The 27,134-nt window shown below is 47.4% G+C and overlaps 3 protein-coding genes across 5 annotated transcripts; 1 reads left to right on the top strand and 2 right to left on the bottom strand.

Annotated features, from left to right (window-relative positions):
* Positions 1–760: 760 nt before the first annotated feature.
* TMED8 (transmembrane p24 trafficking protein family member 8) lies at positions 761–14,017 on the bottom strand. The gene is made up of 6 exons (XM_030040942.2): positions 13,777–14,017; positions 12,373–12,451; positions 9,576–9,705; positions 8,493–8,634; positions 7,925–8,224; positions 761–6,892 (listed from the first exon to the last, which is right to left on the bottom strand). Exons 1-6 carry the CDS (start codon positions 13,874–13,876, stop codon positions 6,675–6,677), a joined length of 969 nt encoding a protein of 322 aa, XP_029896802.1. The 5' UTR covers positions 13,877–14,017; the 3' UTR covers positions 761–6,674.
* On the top strand, positions 13,076–19,094 carry SAMD15 (sterile alpha motif domain containing 15). Of its 3 annotated transcripts, none has more exons than XM_030040975.1 (3): positions 13,076–13,288; positions 14,606–14,704; positions 17,163–19,094. In XM_030040975.1, the coding sequence occupies exons 1-3, from the start codon at positions 13,142–13,144 to the stop codon at positions 17,364–17,366; spliced, it is 450 nt and encodes a 149-aa protein (XP_029896835.1). In that variant the 5' UTR covers positions 13,076–13,141; the 3' UTR covers positions 17,367–19,094. The 3 variants fall into 3 exon arrangements, with proteins under 3 accessions (XP_029896835.1, XP_029896817.1, XP_029896826.1); XM_030040957.1 differs by lacking the exon at positions 13,076–13,288 and adding an exon at positions 14,168–14,434; XM_030040966.2 differs by lacking the exon at positions 13,076–13,288 and adding an exon at positions 14,171–14,427.
* NOXRED1 (NADP dependent oxidoreductase domain containing 1) lies at positions 18,702–24,900 on the bottom strand. Its single transcript, XM_030037006.2, is given in 8 exon segments — positions 18,702–18,781; positions 18,784–18,992; positions 19,622–19,847; positions 20,707–20,871; positions 22,262–22,441; positions 23,529–23,583; positions 23,585–23,702; positions 24,699–24,900. Coding segments are annotated over 8 exon segments (1,182 nt in total). The 5' UTR covers positions 24,848–24,900.
* Positions 24,901–27,134: the final 2,234 nt, after the last annotated feature.

Genomic DNA, 27,134 nt, shown 5'->3' with positions numbered 1-27,134 from the left:
CTTTGATCAACTTGCTTTATGATTGCTCCTGCCGATGAATGATTTTATAGAAGTGCTGCAAGGAAACACAGGACTAGAACAGAGACAACTGAACTTCTGCAGCACTTGTCCTACTGAGCTTCATAACAAGACAAGTGAGGAAGTATGGCGCAGGCTGCAGCTATCATTCCCATTTTGACCAGCAGGTGCTTTCTTCAGGCCATGTAAATATAGTTTTCATGGTTAAAGTTGATAGGCAAGCAGCTACGAGGAGATACAAAGGGCAAACACTTTTCTCTAGATAACTTAATCAGTACCTGGTAACTGAAGAGATGTTTTTAATCCTTCAGACTGAAAGCTGAAGTACAGAATAACTAGCTATGGGGAATCTCTGCAAATGGAGGTGAAAAGTACCAGTATGAAGCAGTGGAAGGTAAAGCATTCAAACTCTACCCATGTCCACAATATGAGCTTGGCTACTTGCTTGTTCCTCTCCAATTCTTCAGGCATTCAGTGTAATCTCAAGCACTGCAGCAAATCCCAGGAAGTCATTTTAACAGACAGAAAATTTCCTGGCTGGAAGCATCATCACCAGCTGACAACAGAGCATTTTCCTATCCATTTGCAACCAGAATGCCCAGTACAGTGCAAAGTACATTGAGTATTTGCCTCTTCTTTGCTCATAAAACTAAGTTTAATTGTATTCTTGTTTTGTTGGAAAGTCTAAAGTTCAGTTTTTCATATCAAGACACTCACTTGCTCTAAACAGAAGACAAAGTTCTTGGTTGCATAGTGAAAAGTTTATTTAAGGAGACTAAGTTCCAATATACTATTACAAATCAGCCACAACACATCAAATATAAACAGTACAAACCAAGCGTAGAAGGAATGCAAGAAGGCTATAAATACAATCTTCATATGTGCCCTTCAGCAAGAGGTTCAGTGCCACATTTTGTTAAAATATCCTCTCCTCCATTTAAAACTCATATCTTGGGAGGACATGAAAATCAAACAGTTGGCACTGAGAACTCAATTTTGAAATCACAGGACATCAAAAATATTCACATCACATACATAAGGACTGACAGACGACCATCACAGTTCACAAGAATATAGGTCTGGAAAAGGTACGACCAGCTACAAGATGCTCCCCATTGAAAGACTATGCTAGCAGCTTGGAGCAGTGAGTTGAGAGCAGATGCCTCCCTCTGAGGAAAGCAGATAGTCACAAGGGCATCCTGGAGCTTGCAGGGAGACCACCTCCTGCTATTTATCATTTCCAAATGCAGCTCCTAAACTTCAAGGTCATTACTTGGCAAAGCCGCCTTAGCTCTGAGCTCAATGGTTGGCATCCACCTTCTTGCCCAAGGGACTTGACTCACCAGTCCAGATGGGCATAAACCAGATAACCCTCACTGATGGATCACAAAATTCCTCCTCTCTCCCTGCCTGATAAAGGGTAAATTTCTTGTGATGGAGCTTCTGAGAAAGTAACATGTAAAACCAGAACGGAATGCAGAACAGCCAAGGGGAGTCAGAGCCACCATCCACCCAGCCTGATGTTGTGTCCTCAGCTGCAACAGCACCAGTGTTTCAGAATAAGTTGCCAGAGACTCTTTGGAAGCAAACATGGAATAACCCCACAGAAAATTCTCCTTCTAGCAAGATGTATTTGAACTCTGCAGTTTTATGTACCTTCTAAAACTTTATTTAGTTGGTATTTACTGCAAATCAACTTATTTAGATAAATGACTTGGCACTTTGACTCCTGCTAAACTCCTAGCTTCTTTAACGGTCTAATTAGCCAAAGTATTTAACACTATCAGTTCCCAGTTTTTCATTCTACCAATTGTACCAATTGAGATGTTCTGCTACATCTACATGACATTGTCACATCCAATATTTTCCCAGATATGAGAAAAAGAGAAAGTCTTTTCTTTCACACTTGTACATGAAAAAAAATGTTGTTGCTTTGGTCTCTTATCCAGCCTCAATACACATAAGCACACACCACTCACAATGCTGGATTCAGACACTCTTTTTAGAGAAAATGATGAATGGCCACAAGGAATGCTCTTCTATCTAGCATTCCTCTGGTCCTCAGGTTTAGCATCAGCATATCAAAAGAAGTAGTCCTCTGCTCTTCCTTGGTATCTGACAGCAGCATATGATTTTAAAAGGCAAAGATCTTATGGCACCAGGAAACTCAAACACCGTTCTACTCATCTTACAGCAACAGGGCGGTCTAGTGAACAGCTTAAATTTCCAGGAACACCCTGTAGGGGGTCTCCTTGCCTGACCTCAGGAAGTGCCTCCCCTCTACCCAAACAGGCAGAGAAACAAGGAGAAGAAATCCCTTGGATTAATGACATCTATGGCTCTTATTCCAGACATGCTCCTTGTTCCTAAGGCACCTTGTGATAAATCCGCTGTAGAGTGGCTTTAGTAGGGGTAGTGAGAGAAGAAGGAAGGATATAAGTAGTGGGGATAAAAGTAAACTCATTTAAAGATTCATTCTCTACCCTAATTCCCCACAAGAATAAGTCTTTCAGCAACTACACATGTGACGAGGTTCACTTCTAACCCACCTCCCCAGGTCCAGCACCACGATAACTGGCCCACTGCAGGCCATAGATGAAGGTTACATGCACACACAGTTACAAGGAGACAAGCACACAAGGTAGAGCCAAAAAGAAAGGTGTGTGGCTGTCATTTAGACTCAGTTGCATAGTAACCTAACTTTCTTCTTAGCACCTGAAGTCAGACAACTAAGCTCTTACGCATTTTCATCTTACCTGTTCATGTAAACAGCTCATTACCAATAATCTACGTAACTGTTAAATGGGTCCCAAGCATTAATTTGCAACTCACCTATGTCTGACACCAATAACCTTTCACAAGAAACCACATTACAGGCCTCCACAGAGTTTGTAAGTAAATTTAAATCAGTACAAGTGGTCCCTGATTTAAGCAATTTTAACTCTGTCCTCAGTAAAACACATACATTTTAATCTCCTGCTGCTACATTACACCTAAAGGGGAAAAAAAGAGAAAACAACGGAGTGCTTATGACCTTCTTTGACATTAAAAATGCTCAACAGATTGTTACCATTTTTATAAACAATTTTATACAAGCTAATTTTTATACAAGTCCTGCACTACAGGACTGTCATATCTCTGGCTGAACATGTAAATCTTATTTCTAAATCTAAATTATATTCAGGACAAAACAGAAAACAATTTTGTGCCTTCGCAAAAGCAAACCCAAAATGCAAAAGAAGCTTCTCCCTTGATTTAGCTTTTTGAATTTCTAGACACAATTTACAGGGAGAAGAAACACATTTTAAGAACTTATCTGAGGTCTTCCTTCCACAAAAACAAAGGAATTTTCCTTTCTCAAGGATTAATTTCCCTCTCTGAAGTGCAACTGCCTTTTTAATTCATTTTTCTTTTAGACCCAAGGTCTAGTTCCAAAGGTCTCCAATTAAAATAAGGGTTTCCATCACTGCCTCAGCCGGACAGCAGGATTGGATACAAATCCAGTGGATACACGAAACTGAAAAAAAAGATGCATGAGAAATAAGATTAATTCTTTGAACCAACTATGGGTTCGATTTTGAATGGGAATGGCTGCTGTTAATAACTAGCCACACAGCCAAACTATTGGATTTATCAGAAAAAGAATAAAGAATATATATGCTTCCAAAGAGAAGTTGTCACTTGGATAATGAATGCTATCTGAATACCTGAGAAACAACATACTCATGTAATGTGGAAATTAAAAAAAATAAACAAAAAGAGGAATTATCCTGTCCAACTGGGAAGCTCCTGTTTCCTGCAGATGAAATATTCTGTGCCTAAAACTATCTTGTGTTCCTAAGAGATACCAGATACTTCTGGGAAGCAGTGAAATAACACACAGCAAACACTTTCAGTTCCACTGCAGCAGGCCTATCTATGAGCACACTGCATTTGCAGATCAGGCACCATGCTGATTGGGGTGACATACCATATTCAATGCTGCTGTTGGGCTTAAGTCAATGAGACTAGGACATGGTCACAGTTCCAAACAAGTGACCGGAGCCTTATTAAAGGTTGGTCAACGCTTCAGAAAGCTAGAACTGAGCAATAGGATTACCATCTACAGTGCAACTTCTCTTAACTAAAACCACTAACTAATGGCTTGAAAACTGGCACATACTATTTACGTGTCAGTGAGTGATCAAAACTGGTTGTGAGGTAGGCCTTATTAACTTCTTACAACATGACAAAATGTATTTCAAACCTTAATATAAGCAACAGTCGGATGGGGAAGTAACTGCGAGTTAGCAACAGGCAGTGAGGCCACACTATAAGGGAAACAGTTTTTTTAGTGGAGATAACCTACTAGCCTGCAATAAGCTGTGCAACTGAGGATCAACAATTGTGGAATATCTAATGTATGTACAGGTCAGAGTTCCCTTCGTCGTAAATAAATCCTAATTAGGAAGTGGAGTGGGTGTCAGACTGCATCATACATTAACCAGCAAGTGCACACAGGGTTCTCCGGATCCCACAGCAAAGGACCAAAGGCAGTCATTGCGTGGGGCAGTGCTGACATTGTGGTCAGACTGAAGGGTCTTTTCTACCTTCTTCTGTTTAGTGTCTAGGAACTTGATAGACAAAGGATGAAAAAAGTAAGGAGCACGCCTTACCCAAGTTGCTCAGGCCTGATTCAAGTGCTGTACAAAGGCCACAGGATGGTCCTTCATCTCCTCCAAGAGAGGCTAAAGGAAGGAGTAGTTCTCTCCAAGCTGCTAAATGAAAGAGCATCTTACTCTGACAGATACCAGCCCCTACTGTTCTGTCTCCCTGCAAGGTTGTCCTGTGGTTGCCCCTGCTTGAATAAGGCAGCGTTACAGTTCCGCTGCTGCCCAGGTGCACGCTCTCTCTCTCTCTTTTGAGAATGGTGGCTGTTTTCTCCCCATCTCAGGGCCCAAAGCAGCAACAACTCTGCTCCTTACCCTGACCTACTCTGCTGCCTGCCTGCTCACCCAGAAAGCCACTGTGCTCCAACCAGCGTTCTTTGCATTTCCACTCCTCCTGCTCCCAGCTTGGGCTGCTCTGCTGTGGACTGCCTGCTCGCTCTCTTACCTTTTTGACCTACTATGTGCTCTGGGGCAGTGAATAAGCAGAGATAGTTAAAAGGAGAGCTTGAATATGGAGCAAATTGCACAGCATTACAATATAGCTGTAATAGGAAATATGCGGCCCTCCTATGAGAGTGAAATCTTTGGCTTTAACTACCCCAAAATCATTTTGTCCATCATCCCCTCTCAATAGAAGGAACGGACCAAGTAGAGGTGCTTTACCTGGAGGATTTAAAAATAAAACTCAGAACTCTACTAGAATCACCATGCAAACAGCCATTTTGTGTCTCTGCAAAGAGGTATCAAAATGTAAATACAGCAGTATTCTTAGAAAAGAGAATGATTTCAAGTTAAAAGTATTAAAATAAACAACAGTTACAGATAAACATGATTTAAAATTCATCTCTGAAGGATTAACTTAATCCTTGTTCAACTCTGCCAGTACTTGAGCAGAAGGTGATTGCTAATGCCATCACTAGCCACCAAAACATGCCAAGGAACTTCATCCTTTACCATGTGGTCAGGGTTAGCAACAGCCCTGTTGATTCTGGTTCACAGAAAGGATTGGTTAAATCCCACACCTTTCAAGTTTCTGAGCAGAGATGTTCTTTTCTAACAATACCTTTGCAACAGCAATAGCAGCTGACATGCTACACTTCTCTGGGGAGCCTTTTCCTTGCTACATATGGTATTATCTAGCTGGCAGCAATACCAGTGAACCAACATGCTGCTTCTAAGAAACATTTCCTGTATATTTACTGGTTGTACTCCAACCTTTTTGTATTTATTCAGCACAGCAGTAAGTAATTTCTTCTGCTTCACATCTGGATTACAGAAAAAACTTTTGGTGGCCACTGAAGTTTTAATCATCTACATATCCCTACAATGAACAGGTATAACATCCAATTCTTAAGCTGCAGGAAAACCTTCTTATGCACTTCTCGTGCACACCCTCCCCCCACCCTGTGTTCAAACACATGCCATGACTGCCATGCCACTGCAGCATGGGCTGCCGCTGGCCAGCTGCACCCCCACCCACACAAGTGCAGGAAACATTGGCTGCTGGTGACATGTAGTGGTCGTAGGTGATGAGATTATCAGTGGCTAGGTGAGAAGCCAGCTGTGCTTTTGGCTCACTGCAGCCGAGAGCTGCCCTCTAGTGATGCAGATGCAGCAGGAGACTCGGAAAAGTTATTCACAGAATAGTAACAGATCAAGAATATTTTCACTTCATTTCGTACCAGCGCAACAGATCGAAACCACGACCATCTGAACCTGGCCTCTGGGCATTTACCAGCTGTGACGTTAAGGCCCAGCCCGATGCCTGCACAGAGCAGACATCCTGAAGTTTTACAGAAATAGCAGCTGCCTGTGGAACTACCTTTCTGCACTGGGACAGCGGTGAAGAAGGGTGTGGGGAGAAACCAGTTAGTGTCTGAAGAGGAGCTGGCAGAATTGTGCCTTGGTTCTGTCACGCAGCAGTGCCCATCAGGCAGTACCAGGGCTGGGTGGCAGCCTGCTACACTCACCATTGCCTGCCTGCCATCCCTGCCCCTTCCCATTTCTTCAGCTAGTGTAATAAACATGAAAGAACAGAGTCTTATTGCGGAGGAGAGAGTACGAGTTATCAAATTTCAGCAGGTAGATGCCTTCGCCTGGGTACTCGTGGCTGCCTGCCTGCACCTCACGATGGCTGTTCCTCCGATATACCGGCATGATCTCTCCGTAGCGGTTCCGCAGGTAGCTTTTGGAGCCCCTTTCCACATCACCAACAGGGGCAAGTCCTGAACAGGAGAGAGGAGACAAGTAGGCCAGAGCCAGTCAAGCCACTAGGTAGTCCAGAAAAAGATCAACAAGACCAGAATGCAGCAGAGGCATGCAGATATATGGAAGGCTAACTATGATAGCATTACCCATAGCATCTGCTCTGACCTTTCTGCAAATCATACCCACAAAGTCCAGCTTTCCTTATCATGACAAAGGACGTGCCAAGAACCAGTTCTCTTGGGAATACTGATGGACAGTATCTACTTGCCTGCCAGCCTGGTCTCCTCTCCCTGGACTTACCTTTTAGACACCTCACTGCTTTTATACACACAACAGTGGTCCAGTGATATAGACTTGAAGCAAAAGAAAGACAGGAAAGCTCTTACCTAAAACCTCGCTGTGTTTATGTTCTCAATTCACTTCTCCAAGAGGATTCCTCATACAGGAACCTAGCCCTCTTTGGAGAGCCTGCAAAATTAATTTCAGACACCAACCTCCCAGCTACACTGGTCACATATACACTGAAGTCATAGAACAGGCAACATCACTGTGTGTTTCACAAGTACAAAGACACAGGTAGCAATGCTCTCAAATGCAGTCAGCAGGAGCTACTGATGTACTGTGGGGAAAAAACCCAGCCAAAAAAAAAAAAAAACCCCCAAAAAACCAAAACCCAGAAACAAAACCTTTTCGCTCCTATTCACCACCAGAAATTTTTCAGTCTGAGAGGCTAAAAAAAAACCAGTCAAGTTAAAATTTGAGACCCTAATCTTTTTATCAGCTAGAAGTTGAACAAGTGAATTTTGATTTTATTTTTCAATGTGTTCAATTTTAAGAATGCTCTTGGAGAAGGACAGCCATTGACATACACGCTAAAGCAGGAAGGACTAAATGCTTTCTCATCACAGCCTAACCAAGAACCCAAAAGGCTGCAGAGATAACAAGTGGGCTGAGTAAACAAAGTAGATGGAAATTACAGCATATGACAGACACTCTCAGCAGCATGGCAACAAGCACCACAAATTAACCCTTACGAGCTCTGCACTAACCTTCGATTTCCTCCTCCTCCTCTTCATCCTCCTCATCACTGGATTCGCTGACCTGAACAGTAATGGCAGTGCTAGTAACTGTGGTCCAGTCAAAATAGACTCCAAACCCAATGTCGTAGTCATCTGTAGCAAACTCCCAGCAAATGCATTTCCCATCAGGATGGGTTGGCACGCGGACTGTCACCACCTCGCCTCGTTTCACCACCATCTGGCAATTCTTCTCCTTTCCCATCTTGGCTTTGAATTCCTTTGTCTTCTCAGTGGTCCACATGGTGGGTGGAGCCAGAGGGGGAGGCTGAGCTGAGACAAGGGAAAAGATCGTGGGCTCACCTGACTTTTCATTACTGACAAGCTGTTATCTGAAAACCGTAAAGCTATTTCCGATAAGGCTTTTGCATTCTGGAGCCTGCTCCCAGAAGCCTTGGATGTGAAGTTTTCCCACGCACTAGCCAGGAGCCCAAGTTTCCAGCAGGAATTAGCAGTGCCACCAGGACAGCCTCTGCTCTTCTCTAGCCAGGGCAGGTACTTAAAAAGTGGCTCCAACAAGTGGTTTCCTTTCAGGACTCACCTTTCCTCTGCTCCCCAAGGAGGTCTGCAGTCTCCAGCTCTGCTGAAAGGATATCCACAGCACCAGTATGATCTGACTGAATCATGACTATATCCCCTGCTCCTTGAGGTACATGGTAGTTGGTTATCCGAACAACAGCTTCCTGCACAAGGCACATAAGAAACATTGTCACAAAGACCATCCTGATAAGAAAGTTCCCAGCTGGATTTAAAACAACTCATTAGTAATTCACACATCTTTCTGAAGCCAAGACAGACCCTGCAGAAGCTTCTATTAGTTAAAAAGAACTGGCTGGCTCCAAGACATCTCTCTGCATTATCTCCCCCACAGCACCAAAGTCATGAACTTTGAAGTCAAATGCTGCCTTAGTCTCACAAATTACACACCCCTTGGCCTTCCCAGGCGTCCCTGGGCAGGCACATCTTTGCATCTGCCTCAGAGTTGTCACCTCTTAATAAAGCAACAGCCTTACAGATTTAGCTGACTACTCTTGGAAAGAATTCCCAAGACACAATCTCTCTAGGGAGAGCCTTTCAGCTCTGTATGCGTCTAGACTACAGCCACAATCAAACTGTCATTTGCTGCATCCTAGTTAAAAGTCCATCTGTTTCACTAGGGCCAGTCTCCTCTCCTCATATATGCAAATTCACAGCTCCCGAGCTGGGTGCCACTTGCACAGGTTTTCCCAACTGTATCTGTAATGCAAACCAATTGGCTGCTCACCAAAAGAAACAAAAGACAGCAGAGTCACTTTCAGTTCCCTCTTCCATAAATCTGCAAGAAGGGAATTCCCAGAAGCCCCAGACAAGAGGCAGAAGGCGAGAATAACCTTGAAGTCTCAGCAAGCCAAAAACTGCAAGGAAGCGAGGACTAGCCGAAGACATATGAGGGATTTTGCAAATCAGACTGATAACATTTACCTCCCACTAACATACAGAAAAAAATATAACTGAACCTATGGTAATACTACATTTGTCTTAACCCTTAAAGCCTCAGTCCCATAGCTATAAGCACAGCAGTAGTATGGAAGAACTATTGCTGCACCTCTCTCCTTGCTTTCAGGCATAAGAAACACCCACCTACCTCTTTGAGGGATGGGATTTGGTCAGGCAGCTTCTCTTCCAATTCAGCCACTTCCTGGTCCTCCAAAGTGCCAGCTTCTTCCTTTGAATCCTCTGTCGTGCCCACACTCACAAGCGACCCAATCTGTGACCTTTTAGAGGAACAGAGCACTACAATTCAGCACTTCCACCCAGGCTACAGCCAGCAGAGGAATCACTCTGCTCTGGAATTTGAATTCAAATGGACTGAAGGGAACAAGCTTCTGTGGTCAGCACCTGCCAGCTGCACAAAGAGCCTTTTGCATGCCAGTCCTACCCTCATCTTCATGTGACTATCTTCCATATAAGTCAGAGGGAGCAACTTCAGTGAGATACTCCGTATTTACCATCCTTTAGACAGCAGTAATTCACTGCACTCACCCCACAGCATGCTAGCTCACCAACACTGTACTAAGTGCAGAGATCAGTAGCAACTTTTCTGCTCAAGAAAGGACAAGTTCTTTTATGCCAGCTGCTACATGACATCTGCATATTCCATCAGAGGTCAACTGGATCAGTGAAAGAATTCAGAACAGTTTTGACAGCCATCCTGAAAATGCCCTCTATTTAAGTGGCCCATTATGCCTTTCCTATCAGTAATCCCAAGAGATACAGGGAGCATCCAGGTGTCCTTCTGCCATATTCAAATACGCGGGACAGACAAGCAAGCCATAACACATACAACGGCAGCACAATAACAGCAGAGGTCCAAGTACTGCACTGTGACAAGAAGAGATGGACATGTTAGAACAAAAAGAAAGGTACGTAGCAGGAAAAGAATGTGCAAGGAAGGAAATATCTTTGGCATTCATTCTCTGTTGAGGGTTTTCTTCTAAATTATGTTAAAAAAATGCAAAGAGTTATCCCAAATGAACTCAGATGGATGCTGGAAGAGTGTCCTCTGTTATACTCTCAGATACTATGTGAAACTTCCATGAGAAGCAACCTAGTCTTTAATAAGAATAGAAACAGTTACCCTTTTGAAAAGCAAAGCCTTTTCACAGCACTATAAAACCAATGTCAGCTGCATTGGTCTAAAGGATCAGAAACATGAGAAACAGCAGTAATGGAAAATATGTACATTTCCTCAAATGTCTCCTTTCAGTAAAGAGAAATATTCTCATTAGCAAGGGAGCAGACTATCAGCATAGTGTGGAATAGTTTAAAAAAATAATTTAAAACAACCCCCATACACAGCTCAACTCAGACACATGCCTTGCTGCATCGATAGAGAAGACTAGAACAGGGCAAATGTGGCTTTTGTTTCCAAATCTTTATTCCTATGGGGGTACAGATCTTATCCAGAAATAAAGCCATTTCTTACTTAAATTCTTGCAACAGTGCAATTTCCTTTCCTAGAAATGGCATGATAAACCAGAAGGTCTGTAAGAACAACTCAAATGAGCTGAATACCAGAACACACAAAATGGCAGCAGATGGAGAATATAAGAAAAGAAGGGACACTTGGAGGGGACAATTTCTTAAAGGAAGGACTCTCACAGTGATCCATAACAATTTCTTTAGCAGCCAAAGACAAATTTGGACTTCTGCGACATTGTTTTCCAGCCCATTTGCTTTTTAGCTTAGCAGCTGCACGATCACACCTAGAAGGGCTATTTGGTTACTTGCTACTGTAGGCGCACACATCTCCTCAAAAGGCTCTCCATCAACCTAGGAGCTAACAGCTTGGCAGTTTTTTCCTCCAGACACCACTGAAGCCCAAGAGTCTCACTGAAAAATTAGGAAGAGCTACACAAGCTTTAGAAGCAGATTTACAAAAACAGAGTTCAGCTGATTCCTCCTCATACAACCCTTTTGGACCACACCCATCCCTTTCAAAGGGGATCTAACTTAAGACAAATTTATCAGGTAACATCCACAAGTATCCAGCATCTACTTTGGCCATTTTTCTCACAGTCTACATTAATCTCTTCAAAGAAAACTGGAGGACATAATAAAGAGTTGGAAGAACACATGTTTGGAGTTGAGAAGGCTGATACAGATGTCATTAGCACCAAGCCAAGATGGCATCAAACTGCTGTTTTAGTAAGTAGGGTGGTTTGTTGGGGGTTTTTTGCTGGATTTTTTTTTTTCCCCTGTTTTTCAATGAGGTTGTGGTTTATCTACTGTCTGATGTAACTAACTCACACATTTCTGAAATTGTATTCTGTGTAACAAATGCATGATGGCAAATGAAACTCCACTGCATACGGTATTAGCACTTGTAACCAATGCAATGACTTGGCCACAAGCACCACATGCCCAACAGATAATAAGCCAAACATCTGATAACAGGGTTGATCAGCAGCATTAACGAACGAGTGACACAGAAAACAAAGGGTGAAGAAAAAGCCAAAACATTGTCAAGAAAACAGTAAAAGGTGTTTTCTTGCTCAGCTTCCACCAGAATTATGGACAGTGGGAGTGCTTAATTGTTAAAGTATCCTCCAGACAGGATAGAGAAAATTTCCTGCTGAGAGTTTATTAGCTCTTACAATGGCCTGCAATACCTTGCAGGGTTCCTTCCAAGCTGAATGAGTCTGTGATTTGAATAGCTGAGCCATGAACTACACTTCATCATTTCATAAGCTTTAAAATAAGCTTAAGCCTGTAAGAACAGTCCCTCCTATCCTGATTCCGGCATATACTGTCCCAAAGCAGACAATTCAGTCTCCAGTCCCTTTTCTTCACCTGCACAGAATCAACTGCCATACAGAGGTCACAGGGGTGAAACAGACTGTCATGCATGTGGGCCACAATACACAAAAAGATTTTCCTACCTGCTCTGTGAAGTACTGGACTCCAAAGAATCAACCGGCTGATCTGCAGGCTCTGTCTTTTGGGCTGAGTCTTCATTTTCTAACAACAAACAGAATATACAGAGAGAAGGTGAAATAAATTTCGGTCTTTAGAATACACAGATAGTAGGAAAAACTACCGCCCACGCTCAAACGCTGACAAGGTCACATGGCTGTGGAACGAAGACCTGTGCCACCAGTTTTTCATGTTATGAGCTAAATCTAGCACCTTGCAGAACAAAGATTTTTAATGGTCTCAACCCTAGGAAAGGAAGAACAAAAACTCCATGCATGTTTTTAGTGCAGAACCACTTTCAGAAGCAGGGTTTGTTCGGGAACCACCAATCCTAGCTTTAGAAGGACAGAACAAGGCCAAATTTCATCATGTAAAACCGGGCTGACAAAGCCCTGGAAAAAGCAATCATGCAGTGGTTCCCACAGGGCACTGACGAGATGGAAATTCCTAGGTCACTGCTAAAAGGTCTGCCTATAAAGATGGCTCCTGGTCTCCCCCGAGTCTCCTGAACTCTGGGAAAGCTCTGTCCCCACATGACTGCGGTACGCGCTCCACAGCCCCGCTGTCTGATCACGTTAAGGCAGCGAACTGGGCACGGACAAGTTCCAGCTTTTGCAGCTCTTTGGCGATAAGCCTTACAGCCGCTGGCCATTTCGCAGAGTCAGTTCGGAGCTGGGAGGGCACCTCCAGCCCACGGGCACACAGCACCGGGCCCCCAGCCACGGCAGAGCCCGCATGGCGGGGGTAGTCCAGCTCCGGGCTAGACGGGGCCTCTTCCACCGGGGAGAGCACGGCGTCCCTCACAACCCCCCATCGATCCTCGCTCTCCCCGCTGCAGGGGGGCGGCGCCGGGAACTGTCGCTGGAGTTGCAGGCGCTGCAGGTGAGCCGAGCCGAGCCGAGCGCCCCGGGGCGCAGCGGCGGCGGGGTCCTCCCTGAGGGCAGAGCCGGCTGCGGAAGGGCACGCCCGGGCGCCACAGCCCGACCCCTTCCCCCCAGCAGCCAACCCACCCGCCACAGCAAACGTTGGCCAAGCTCCAATTCCCGATGCTGCTCTCTGCGAGGGGTGCCGTATTTTTCACCGAAGCAACCCTCCCCCGTGGAAATAAGGCTTCTCCGGGAGAAACGAGGAAACCCACCACGGGAAGGAAACTCACGGCATTCTCCCCGGCCGTAAGGCCAACGCTAAAACACGCGCCTCCGGCAGCCCCTCAGGCGCCGCCCGCCCCGCCGCCGGGCGGGGGGCTCTTCAGGGACCCCGGCCGGGCTGCCGGCGCTCGCCGCCGCCGAGAGGGAAACGCGCAGGCGGGGAGCCGCTCCCACGACCCGCCGCGGCCAGCCCAGCTGCCCCCTCCCCTGCCGAGCCCGTACCTGAGGGGACGCGGGGCGCGGGGCCGCCGCGGCCGCCCGGCGCCCCGGCGGCCGGGGGCTCGAAGCGGGAGCCGGCGGCGGCGGCCAGCACGTCCGACATGGGTAGGGCTGAGCGGGCGGCCGAGGCGCGCGGAGCCGCAGGCGACAGCCCCGCCGCGGCGGAAAGAGCCGAGCGGAGCCGAAGCGCTGCGGCCGCCGCCGGCGGAAACACCCGAGCGGGGGGCGGCAGGAGCCGAGTGGGTGCGCGTGAGCCAGGCAGAAGGGAGAGGGTGGTGCCTCGGTGCTCGTCCCTCAGCTCCCCCCCTCGACAACGCGGCCAAGCAAAAACTGGTTCCGCAGAGCCGCCAGGCGCGGGAGGCAGGCTGCTTTGTAGGCTGTCAGGGTGGAGGGGGTGGCGGAAGGGAGAATGGGGTGCACCTCCAGGAAGCGGCGGTTGCCATGGGAACGCGGGCCCAGAAGGACGCGTTACCGCGGCGGCCTGGGGACGGCGCCGATGGAGCCGAGCCCGGGGCCCGCGGGGCCGGGGCCGGGGCCGGCCGAGTGGCCGCAGCCCGAGCCCGAAGGCGCGGGGGGGCCGCGGTCCGCCTGCCCCTTCCTGGCCTGGAGCGCCGCGGAGGTGGCCGAGTGGGTGGTGCAGCTCGGCTTCCCCCAGTACGAGGTGCGGGGCTCCCGGCCCGGGCGGGAGGCAGCCGCCCTCACCGCCGCCTGAACCGGCGGCCCTGAACAATCTGCGTGTGTGAGCGTGTGTGAGCGCTGGGGGCGGGGGAGGCGGTAATGGCCGAGGGCGACCAGCTGCCCGCGGCCCACCCGCCCTTCCCTCCGCTTCCAGGAATGCTTCAGGGCCAACGGCATCACCGGCCGCCGCCTCATCCTCGTGAACTGCTCCAGCCTGCCCGCCATGGGCGTCACGGACTTCGGCCACATGCAGGTGCGGCCGGCTGCGGGTCCCGGAGCTCCCTCCTCAGCCCCTCGGAGCCCACCCAGCTCTCTGACCCTTTCTGCTTGCAGGCAAGCTAGGCTATAGCCTGTCCGCCCAGGCAGATTGCTTATTCGGAGTGAGCCTGAAACTGGACGACCCGATTTGTTCAGCCAAACAGCTACATTTCTTGAGTCTTTTCAGGTATAAATCCTTAGCCGGCTGGAGATCACAGGCTTCCCCTCTGGGACACCGTAAGTGTATCAGAAGTGCTTAGCCTTTCTTTAAGCCTGTGTTGCTCCTCTTCCCCCATGAAATTGCTTAGCAAGATGCATGCGCCTTCTTAAGTATCCCTCAGAATTTCTTTTTAGTAATTTTCCACTTACTGATTTGTAGAATTTCTAAAAATCTAGTCAGATTTAAACTGCAGCAATTGAGCCACCGATCTCAAGCAGCAGAAGGGCAACGCATTTTTACTTCCTTGTTTTACACTTTGCTGAACACAAACAGCTGTCTCTTCCTCATTTTATAAACATGTAATTGTCTGGTCATTTTTCTTTAAACCTACATCTTTTCTTTAACAAACACTGATAGTTAAGCTAACTAGACAGAAGTTTGGGGCTACAGTCTGGCCTTCCAAAGCATCCTGGAAGTTCAGCAAATAAGCAAGTTGACTTAAATTTCGTTACCCTCCTTGCCCTCCCTAATAGAAACCATAGAGGGACTTGGGGCTGCATTTACAGAGCCAAATCATTTGTTTCGCATCATAATTTAAAGTTGCTTTCCCCAGAGGACACAAGGTAGAAGTTCAAATAACCAGGAAAAGAGAAAAATCTTTATGCTCCAACGACTAGGGTATGAACACTGTTTGTTTTATTCTAGAGCACCAAAAAGCAATTTCATCACAGTCCTGTTTGGCTGCACCATCTTAACTGTTTGTTTGAAATGAAATTTGCCACCAAAAACCTTGACTAGTGCCATAACTTTGCCTGTTGGTTGGAGGAGAAGGCATCAAAATTACAATGCTTCGTTTTTCAGACAGCAGCCTTTCAAGCGTATTTCTAGGACAAGCAGATACAGCCTTTATAGTCATTTGCACTTATCAAAGATGGCAAGAATTTTCTAGGCTTTGTAAGCCTCATCCTCACATTGGAATATAGGGATTATGTATGGTGGTGGTTTAACTGCTGAGAAACAGTAAGCCACAGGTTAGAGGTATCAACTGTAACCCATTCTTCCTCCTGTAGAAACTGAAGTTCCTTGGGGCTAGGATAAGCAATAGCCAGCATACTGCAGCAAGCTTGGAAATGAGACTATCTCTGTAATGTTTTCCAAAGCTTGCAAGTGAATTGGGAACATCTCACAGACTTCAGTGGAACCTAGATGTTCTTGAATCATGCCCTATCCTGCCAGTTATTTGTGTTTTAGAGAACTTTATTTTGATAGAATCCAAGCGTGCAGAGCTCTGAGCAGGATGTGGCCCTTTGGGTCTTTCAGGAAGTGTGTACTAGAGCAGGTTTCAGAGCAAAGTTAAGGCCATAATCCTGGGCACATCAGCTTCCCAACAAGAAATATCAATGAAAGGCTGTGAACAGTTAAAACCGAGATAGTTACTATAGAAATAAATGTGATAGCATCAGCTCAGTGAGATAGAAACTTTTTGCAATTTAGAGGAAATGGCAGTTTGGTAGAGAACTACACAGTGAATTATATGGAAGCTACGCAGCATGAACAAGTGAAATTGCTGCTGGTTTTAATTCCACTGTACTGGTATTTTAAATACCAAACCCACTGAAGGTACTCATCTGGTGGTTTTTTGGATATCATACAAAGTAGGGTACTGCTCTTCAGAGTCAAGCCAAAGTTGGGGGAAGGGTTTGAGCAAATGCTGTGGAAGATCAGTAAAACCTTGTGGATTGTATTTCAAAGCTTCAGTCAAATCAGAAGGTTACATTCTCAGAAGTGACTTCAGAAATAATGGCAAGGCTCTGTTCACAACAGTTCCAGGTCCAGCTGGCTCAGACAGCCAGTCACCCATCATTTTCTTAATGAGCGATATGGCTTATTGGTTTAATTAGTTTTTACACCTCTTCTGTGTATAGACTTTGTTGTTGACAATATAACTTAGCAAGCAGCAATGTTTTTGCATTAGGCAGAACAGACTGCAGCTCATTCACCCATAACTTGTTTGTTCTGCAAGTGCAAAGAGGAAAGCAGAGCTATTTGTGCCAGTAAGAGACCGGATGTGATGCCATCCCCCAAGTAAATCTGGAGAATGTGCGGTCTGCTCTGCTTTTACAACGTCGCATGGCGCTCGCGTTCAGATCCCTCTCAAGTTGCAACTTCAAGCATGAAACGGTTCCAAAATTCAAAAATTCAGTTCTTTTTCCTGCTGCTCTGACACAGAATGAATGTTATTAGCTGTTGCCCTGTGAAATGAGAATTTCTGGTATTTTGTGTTGTATTTCAGGAGATTTCACGACACGTGCGAGAGTTGCTGGGGATTGAGGAGCCACTGTTCAACAGATCCATTGCCCTCCCCTACAGAGACAACATGGGTCTCTTCCTGGAGCAAAAATCCCGATCAGGAAAGAAAGCAGATGCCCTCACTTTCTCACAGTTTATCCAAGAAGCAGGACTGGAGGCCTATACTACAGTTCCTCTTTTGCAATGAGCCCAGACTGGGGTAGAAGCAGATGCTCTCCCCATATTGCAGGGCAGCCAGAGGCAGGATTAGAGACTCGCACTGCACTTTGTAAGAAGACCAGCAGGGACAGCAGAATGTACCCTTATTACCTTGCAATTTGTCCAAGGAGGTACAGTTGCACCTTCTCCCAATTATAGAAAAGGCCATTGCAGCTCGTAGCCGTTTGATGACAGCAAACACATCCCCACATTGGCACTTTTCTGCAATCCTTTGTTTGCTTCCAGGAACTAAGTGAAGCAGAAGCTATAAATCAGACTGTACCACTGTCTGTCTTTGACTTCTGCTTCACAGTTGATTAAAAAGACCAAAAACCAATTATAGACATATTTTAATTACCAGTGATTGATAACAACTTCCCTGCAGCTCACGTGAATAGATTTCTCCCAGGCTTTAGTGTCTGCAGACTGGGCTCACTGTAAAGCCCAGACATAAGATAAATGGCACATACAATAATTGCTATACAGGTGTGGTGCCAGCAGCTGTCAGCAATCATAATTAAGCGAGGGGCCTAGCTACAACATGCACAACTAATCCCTGGCCTCACCACAGAAATTATTTCCTGAGAGGCAAAACCAAGCAGTGGTTTATCATGGTAAACAGTACTGAAAGACAAGATAGATGATGGCCAGAAGTATAAGAGAATACTGCAAGCTGTACTAGAGAATTTAGGAAATAAAAAATGCTTTGTTCTGGGTGGCTTTGGACAGAATACCCAATTACCTCCTTTTTCCTTGAAAGAAGTACCATGTGGTTGTTGGTGGTGGGGTGCATTGTTGCCAGCAAGGAAGTATCAATAAGTGCTGACTTAAGCCTGGCTCAACAGAAAGAGCTCCTGACTAAATCATTACTATTTTGCCTGGCAGCAATGGCTTCCTCGAGATCCCCCATGGAAAAATTAAAAAACAAACAAACAAACAAACAAAACTGGCCCCAAGCCTGTTTAGTTATTTACGCCAAAGCTGTAGCCACTACAAAATAACTGTAACTTGGTTTTGTAATTCAGTTTTCTATTGAAACTGCAACAGAAATGCAGTGAAATTGAAGCAGTTTGTAGGCCAAAATGACTATGTAATAAGCAAATTCGGACCAAAATAAAGCAAGACTCAGGCAGCCAGGGAGAAGCAAATTTGCTGAGCAGTCTAGAGAGTGAAACTTGTAGAAGCAAATGTGTACATAGAGTTATTGGCTGGAATATTTTAAGGAGTCCAAGGGCAAAGAGTGCTGGTTCTTGCACCTCTCAGTCCTGTGAGGGGGCTGGGATGAGACCTCAGCAAAGCATTCTGCAATGGGCTTCATTATACTTTACAAGGATTTAGAATCATGGTCAGCAGTTTCCTCTGGAATTTCTGAGAAAATGTCAGTAGCAGCTTGGAGGATGGAGGCTTGTCATCCAACATCACACCAGGCTCCACTACAGCTGAAGTAAGAGATGTCTTGGTGCTGATCAGCCCACATTGCTTTGTAGGCCAGTCTCCAAAGGGTGCCTGCTATAGTAGAGCAAGATGGCGCTGGACAGGCTCACTCTTTTCTAGCAGCTGGCTAAAGGGAGGCTCTCTCAGTTGTGCAGCTGTCAGGTCAAAGCAGGGGAAGGTTCTGGAAAGACAAAACGAGTGGAAACATTTGTGGGCCATAACAGTCTGAAGCAGCCTGCTAATAATTTAACAAATAAAGGTTTTCTTCAGTGTCTGACTACAAGTCCCTTTTTTGGGTCTTTGAGAAACAATCAGACTCAGTAACTTGAATCTAAAGTGTTCCAGGAATTACTCTGCCATGTGGAGCAAAACTGAGCCTAATGGCTCTAGAACAATCCTGCACAAGCAGGACTCCTTTCCCTCAAGCAGTGTTTCCCCTGACTTAACATCCTTAATAGTCTTGTCCACAAACTATCATAAGTTTATTACCCCTAAGAACTGTCCTCTCCAGATACTCCCATAGGAATTTTTTTTCTGCATCCAGTGCTCCAGTCCTGATCAGTGGCTTCATACAACCCTGATAAGTAGCCAAACAGGAACCAGGGACAAAATAACTCAGGGATGATAGTCCAGGTCTTTTATTGCTAATACATCATCTAAGGCAATCTTCCCTGGCAGGTTTGTGGTCCTAAGGGCAACATAGAGTTCAGCACCTTCCAACCCAACAAGACAGCCCATGCTTCAGCTGTGGGATGAGGCAAGTTTCAGAGCAAAGAGGAAGCCTGGACAAGCAGTACCTCAGCATTCAACCCTTTACTTACCCCTCTTGAAGAGGCAAAACCTTTGCTGGCAAAACTCTTGCACACAAACCGTGGGCAGGAAGTTTTCTGCTCTGCACAGATGGGGCAGTGTTCAGGAACACAGAGGTCACTGAGTAATTTCAGTGCCTTCTGGTGAGGCAGGCTCTGCCGCGTGCTGCTGTTCAGGGCTGCACAGAAAATGGCCACCAGCCATTCAGCATTGACTCTTATTTTCCCTGCAGGACAAACAAAATCAAATGTCAATTACCAGTGTGCATACAGGTGTGAAGGGATATTCTCATCGCCCACTCCTGTGAAGAATTGCATTGGCAATCAATCAGAGCTGGTTTATTTGAAACCTCTGATCTAGGATCATTTTAGGTAAAAGGATGCTGAAATGAATAGTAACAAGTCTAGTGTAGCTTGTATTTCCTGTAGCTCATTCTCATCAAGTAAACAGGAGTCCTTTACAGGCTGCATATAAAGTCCTATAACCATTCAGCCATCATGGCACAATGAGCCCTGTAGCTGCTTTAAGAGCATTCAGCAATGCAAGAATTAGAAGTGCGTGCAGAAGCGTATAATGAAATTGCGGTGGACAGAGGTAGCAGCTGGCAATAGGAACAGCATGACCATGGGAACAGAAGTTGTGCCTGAGGGAAGAGAAAAAGATTTTGGACCATGTTCTGGCTCAGAAAGTGTATCTCAGTTCCTGCTCACTGATTTAGCCTCAGAGGTACTATTGTTTCATGAAGGGAAGCGGTAGCTGTTTAGAAATTGGTGGCAGGTACATGGAAAGCGGTGCTCCTGAAAGAAAGGGTGACCCCCAGGGCGCTGATCAGAGAAACTGGTGAAGGAGACACATACTGCCTCATTTTGCCCATCCGCTTCTCATGCATAACTACCCCCTTCCACGCATGCTATTTCCACTCCAGCTGCAGCTGTACATTGCCAGGATTTCTCTAGGAGGGATTTCACAAAATTAACTAACAAAATTACCGCCGGCCCAGACCCAGCCTTGAACCATACAGGCAGGGGAACCACCGAGCGCAACTCCTCAGAAGGCCTGCTGCCACGGTTAAGGAAGAAGAGAGCTTTTCCCTCGGGAACGGCAGGGGCACGCTGCCGGCGCAGCAGCACCAGGCTCTCGCAGCGCCGCTGGGACCGTCCCTTTCGCCCCCCGCCCACAGAGCGGCTCCTGGCCCGCGGCCGGGGGCCGCGGCCTCACGGTGGCACTGTAGCAAAGGAGTTGCTTCAACCCGAGAGCGGAGGGAGCCGAAACGAGCGTACCGGGCGAGGGAGAGGGTGCTCCTGCAGAGCCCGGGCTGCGCTGCGGCGGAGCAGGTGCCCGGAGCCGGCGGTGGGACGCACGGCACGGGTGGGGTCGTGGGGTTTGAAGGTTCTGCGGGAGGGAAACTCGGAGGAAGCAGCAGGGAATATCCCACCGCACCATCTGTGGCTGAGTTGACAGTTGCTGGGATTCATCCCATTAACGTTTCTTATAGCGACTCCTTTCCAACAGCCATCTTAACCAGCTAGAAGGGTTCTTCCGATCTGATGGAGCCTCATTGCCTTGTGTTAAAGTTAATCCATGGGCCTTAACACTGCCAATGGAGAGATGGGCAGAGTAGGAATGTTAATTTTGCCATGTAGTGGTCTGTTTAAAAAAAAAAAAAAAAAAGGTGTGGATGTGCATAAAAATAATCCCTTGCACTTTCTCCCCCAGTGCACATAGGTCATACCACAACTACAGGGGCACAGGAATGTGTTGAGGTCCAGGTCCCTCCCCACTGCAGGCAGATTCCCTCAAGCAAGGTCTCTCCTATCTTTTCCTCTCCTCTCCCCTCTCCAGCTGGAACCCCGCTACTTGTCTGCCTGCCCTCCCTCAGCCCTGCAGTAAACAGCCAGCATCACCCAGGTTTAGCTGGATGGGGGAGAAACTAGGTTTAGCTGGAAAGGAGGAAGCAGTTAGCCTTTGCAGGATCAGCAAACCTTTTACTAGTAAACAGCCTCGCCCATAGCATGGAGAGCAGTGTCACGTTTGGCCCTTCACTGGTCACCTCAGCAAGTGGCCAGGACTGGCCTGACCGCAGGGGCTGGGCACCGCCAGGAGCCAGAAGCAGGAGGTACAGGTCGTACCCCTGCACTCAGAGCCCTCCCGAGAGCTACGGCAGCAGTCTAAAGTGAAACACAATGTGCTGAGTTTGCTTTTTCAACTGTGGAGACTGCAGGCTGCTTCTCTGCACCTTGTTTCCTGCGCTGTCTCACAACAGGTTATCTTGCAGCGATAATCTGAGGCCCTGGCAGGAGTGGGGTTTCAATGCCAGCATTGTGTTTGATCCGGAGCTCCCTTGACTCCTTTTGATCATGTTTTCAGGTTTATATCCATAAAGTCTACAACTTCCTCTAGACAAACAGAAAGCTGAAACCCTAAAGTGTTCCCGTGACTCCAGCAGTTGGGGACTTGGGGAAGTGACAAACCGTGACAAGATTTGCAATGATGTTTCACAATAAAATTGTGAGAGGCAATAAGAGCTGTTCTTCTGCACAGCTCTGGCTCGGCCAGAGCACACGCGCGCTGCACTTGCCCTGTGTCGTCCCAAACGACGGCAGCCCATCCAGGCTCTGAAATGACGTGGTCCATTTTACCTGAGGAGAGGGACAGCGGTGACGAGGCTGTACACAACGCAGTGTTTCTGGATGGCAGGCCGAACGACGGAGCAGATGGATGGCACATGTGACAGGAGGCAGCAGAGGAACGCAACATCCACCCAGGCCACCAGCTGAGTGTTGTCATAAAAGCACGCGAGCCCCTGCTTCTGCAGGTCTGCTGCAATAAGCAAGAAGAAAGGGACTCAAGAGCCCACAGAACCAGCACAGGTGACCGACCAGCACCTCTGGGCACTGGCAGTGTGGTTACTTGTGCTCTGCCACATGCAGGTGAAACACAAACCACTGCTGCCAGGCTGGGACTGCTGGCTGCCTGCCCAAAGTAGCATGGAGGGACTTCGGCTGCTGCCCATCACCATTCCTACACATGGTGAAGGGCAGCAGCAGACTGACAGGGAGCAGGCAGCCGCTTTGCCAGGATTAAATATGCAGAGAGCTCAGCTGCCTGGACCCAGTTCACGCAGGCTGATTTAAAGCCTTTAGCTGAAACAGCCAAGCCTTGGGATCTGGCTAGTTGTCAAGATCTATAAAAAGCCATTTAATAATCCCTGCTTCCTCTCTGCCCTGAGATGATTAGAAGAGGATTTGATTGTTCCAAGCATCTCCCTGGAGGACCATTCTCCCCACTTGTCTTGTTTTATGTAAGAGTTTACGGGGCAGTTGACAGTTTGTATGCACACAGTTCCTGTAATGCTGCAGGCTGTTCTCCTCTCCTGGCTGGATGTTCAGAGCCCAGTGAGAAGCTTGTCTGCTACAACTGACCCTGCAGCCATGAAACAAGGACGGGGACGTCTCTGTTTCAGCACTGCCGCTCATCTGGGGAGATGTGTTCTCTATTGGGTGAATATTTAACAGCCTGGAGTCTCAGTCACCACCCAGGCTCTTGGCAAATGATAAGGAGAATTTTGAAGAGCCACGAAAATGGGGGGGACTAAACTAAAATGGTTCTTTAACTAGCCAGCATTCAAAGAACAGGGTTAATGTCTCCAACACGCTCAGATAGGACTGGTAAAAAAAAGCAAACAACTAAATGTTTGGTGGGCAGTGGGTTTCCAACCCAATAAAGATCTTTTCTACAACAGCATCCTCTGCTTCCCAATAAAAAACCTGGAGTTTCCATACCTTCCATATTTTTCGCAGAAAAACATTATTTAGTGAGTTCTGCCTGAAATGCTATGAAAAAAGTGCAGTTAAAAAGTCCACATAAGTGCAGTCCCACTTCCAGTCACAGGCTGGGGAGCACTTACGCAGGCTCTCAGGGCACCTGGTGGAAACACAGATACTGGGTGCACAGAGTCCAGCTCAGCATCAGGAATGCTCGGGCCGGCTGCTTCCCAAGGTGGTCCTTGCCAATAATCCCAACCTTCGGGCCATGGCTGTCCCCCAAGGAAGTTGGCAAACCCTTCTCAGTCCTGCTGTGCCTGGGGAAGAAGAGAAGCCCAGCACCAGCCATGGTTTCCCCAGACCACATGTGGTCCTACGCTTCCAGGAAGGGTCCCACGCCACATGTCCAGATAGCACATCCCAACCCCGCTCCTTGCATCCAGCCCAACTCACACCCCTGCTCTCCAACGGGATTGCCAGAGAGGCAGAAGCTGATAGCTGCAGCCTGGTATGCACAGCATCTGTGGGGCTTGGGGCTAGACCCCAGGGAGCATGGTGTCCCCATCCCAAAACACACCACCCATGCTGAGGCTAACTGAGCACTAACTGTAAAGCAGCTCAGCAATTGGGAGCTGATACCTGGCAGATACATCAACCCACATGATGGCCAAGCTCAGCGACAAGTCAGCATGAGGAGGATGCTAGACTAGTGACAGCAGAGGTTGCTGCTGAGAAGAGACATGAGACAGCACATGCTAACAGAGGATGACTGGCTCACAAATCATATAGACTAGTGGAAGGCTAGTCACAAGCATTGGGCACTATAAGGGTTCTGGGCTGAAACCCTGATTTGGTGCTAGAGACAATCTCCTTTCCCTGGTTTTCTCAGGGGAAAACTAGTCCAAGTGATTTAAGACTGAGCGACAGTGAGTTTATACAAATGCAGATGTTGAGTAACCAACAAGTGTGGGTATAAACAGTAGGTGACTTTTTAACCATGCAGAACCAGATAAAAAGCTAACTGTAGCGTTGTGCAGGAATACCTATATAATGCTTAACTTCATACAGAGCTGGTGTGAATCATGTAAGAAACTCTCTACAGAGACCAGCCACCTTCCCCAGTCCTCCCAGTGACATGTTCATGCTGTTTAGACCAACACCAGAATGACCAGTGATGTGCCTGCATCATGTTTTAGCTCGGTAAAGATGCAGTAGTTTGGGAAGAGCTTGGCACGTCAAGGTTCCTCCCTGATGTGACTATGTCACCCAGCCAGCACATTGTACTGACAGCGAGGAGCTCGCTTCCACCTTACCTGACGTCGTGGGGAAGTTTGCAGAAGATGGCATGGGCACATGCGTTCACTGCCAGCCCCTTGCGGCGCCTTGTCAGATACATCAAGGCCTCACCTTCTGCTGCTTCATCAGCCTGAGAGGACTCGAAAGGCTCTGTAATGTCCCACATCTTGGCCCAGAAGGACAAGCATCAGCAGCAAGGATTTAGAAGAGGGACACAGCCTCCACCCACGCAGCATTGCAGTCCATCCTAGCACCTGCCAGGGTTTTACCTGCAGTGTGAGACCCCAGCCCTTCTCAGGGTTTCTCCTTGCTGACATGGTATCTAGAAAAGTGGCTGGTCCCCACACGCAACGCAGCCACCGAGAACAAGATGCATCCATCAGTGGACGTCCGAACCCATGCTTTCTCTGATGCTACGTTTCTCTATTACACAAGTCCCAGCGGGACTTTAAAGCCCAGCTACCTGCAAGCTGCTGGCACAGCACTTGGGACAGACTTCATTGAAGCTGCTCCTGGGCTGGAAATAATGAGAAAATCTAACCTTCAGCACGTGGTTCAGTTTTCCAGTTTGAAGTTATTTTTTCATTCGCCCTCAGCTTTTCTAGGCCGATACTGTGCCCTCTGCCCTCCCCAGCTGAGCAGCCTCTCGGGTCCTTTTCCCTGCATGTATTTGCCATGAAGTCCCTGTGTCATGGCACAGCCAGCTCAGCAGTGTCCAGCTGTGGGAACCCTTGCCCAGGACCTGTCTTACTGCTTGGAGAGCTGCAGGGATGCTTTCAGGGGTACGAGGCAACTGTCACAACAATAGAGTGACTGTGACTAGCCCAGAAAGCTCTGAAAACTGGAGCAGCTGATTCCATCCTTTGCTAAGGAGATGGTGTTTCAGCCAGCAAAGGTGCTGGGGGTTTAGAGGTGGCTGGCGCAGCACCTCCCAGCCCTGCCTGCTTCAGCAGAGGACAGCTTCATGCACCATGTAGCCTGACACGAGGCAAATGTACAGTGCTCTTGGCCAGAGCAGGGCACTGCTGAGCTATCTGAATTACTTGTGTCCCCTGATGGAAGCTGGAGCACACTTCAGTGTATCACAAACCTGCACTGGAGATGGAGAGAAGCGAAAACTGGCCCGTTCCCTAAGGCTTTCTGCAGCTCACCCGACTCAGGCACAGCTCCCACAGGGTGAGGCACCAACTGGGCTGAAACACCCTCAGCCAAGCTCATCAGGGACAAAAATGACCCCATGCCCCATCGCAAGTGGTTGGAATGTCTTGCACTGTTTACCACCCGCAGTCCGCTGGTGCCTATGGCACCACAGTAGGTGGCACAAGGAATGAGGGTGGCCTGAATGAGGCCCCCAAGTTTCCACCTGCTCAGGTTCTGTCCCGGTTCATGTCCCCCAATGGGGTAGCAGGCACCAGCCCTACCTGTGCGGGTAGCAAGCCCAGACCCATGGGGGTGCCTAGCCAGCCCAACCTGTGCACTGCTGCCGCCACGGCGAGCGCCCAGTTACTGGAGAATCTCACGCTTTCACCTGGGGAAGCTGGGAGCATGGGCTTTTCCGGAGCCACTGCAGCATCCCCCGGAGCACAGAAGAAAGCAGAAATCAGTCGTGGGGGAGGACCACCTTCACTGCAGCAGTCTCTGTTTTTTTCTGCTGGGTGCAGCTGTGCCACCCTGAAGGCCAGCAGCTAGGTCAGCATGAAAAAACTAAGAGGGCAGGGGTTGAACATGTATCTATGCCAGCTCCTGCCCACACGTGTTCATGGGGAAAAGGTGCTCTCAACCAGAAGAAGGTTGGCCTCTCCAGTCGGGGCAGATGCGTTGAATTTCCAAAGGAAGCAAAAAAGAAAGCATTTTACTACTTTCATGCAAATCCTGTCCATGATCTACTTCATCAGCTGGACTGTGCTGCCTAAAAGCAGATACATGCCAAAAGTACACAGAGCCTAGGACAGGTATTAAAGAGGAAACCTGTATCCCACTGAGGCTGTCCCAACATCATCCACATCAGCTGGGCAGTGCCTGCCACATTCCTTAAAAAAAAAAAAAAAAAAAAAAAAAAAATCCAACCAAAACCATCAGCTCTACAGTAATTTTAGGTTTACTACTTTACATAAACCCCTGTCGTGGTTTAACCCCAGCCAGCAACTAAGCACCACGCAGCTGCTCATTCATTCCCCCCCACCCAGTGGGATGGGGGAGAAAATCGGGAAAAGAAGCAAATCCACGGGTTGAAATAAGAACGGTTTAATAGAACAGAAAAGAAGAAACTAATAATGATAATGATAACACTAATAAAATGACAACAGCAATAATAAAAGGATTGGAATGGACAAATGATGCGCAGTGCAATTGCTCACCACCTGCGACCGACACCCAGCTAGTCCCCGAGTGGTGATTCCCCCACCCACACTTCCCAGTTCCTATACTAGATGGGACATCACATGGTGTGGAAT

Source organism: Aquila chrysaetos, chromosome 2, assembly GCF_900496995.4.
Source record: "Aquila chrysaetos chrysaetos chromosome 2, bAquChr1.4, whole genome shotgun sequence".
In the NCBI taxonomy this organism is placed as follows: Eukaryota; Metazoa; Chordata; class Aves; order Accipitriformes; family Accipitridae; genus Aquila; species Aquila chrysaetos.
The sequence above is the reverse complement of the archived record's forward strand: the minus strand, read 5'-3'. Positions and strand labels throughout refer to the sequence as shown.

What these genes read in the sequence shown, in the direction of transcription:
- TMED8 (XM_030040942.2), bottom strand. Translation starts at nt 13,876, where the DNA reads ATGTCGGACGTGCTGGCCGCCGCCGCCGGCTCCCGCTTCGAGCCCCCG. An exon ending in TCCAGTACTTCACAGAGCAG is followed by an intron (nt 9,706 to 12,372) that starts GTAGGAAAATCT and finishes TTCCTCTAAAAG; the next exon opens with GTCACAGATTGGGTCGCTTG. An exon ending in AAATCCCATCCCTCAAAGAG is followed by an intron (nt 8,635 to 9,575) that starts GTAGGTGGGTGT and finishes TGCCTTGTGCAG; the next exon opens with GAAGCTGTTGTTCGGATAAC.
- SAMD15 (XM_030040957.1), top strand. Translation starts at nt 14,183, where the DNA reads ATGGGGTGCACCTCCAGGAAGCGGCGGTTGCCATGGGAACGCGGGCCC. An exon ending in TCGGCTTCCCCCAGTACGAG is followed by an intron (nt 14,435 to 14,605) that starts GTGCGGGGCTCC and finishes CTCCGCTTCCAG; the next exon opens with GAATGCTTCAGGGCCAACGG. An exon ending in CGGACTTCGGCCACATGCAG is followed by an intron (nt 14,705 to 17,162) that starts GTGCGGCCGGCT and finishes GTTGTATTTCAG; the next exon opens with GAGATTTCACGACACGTGCG.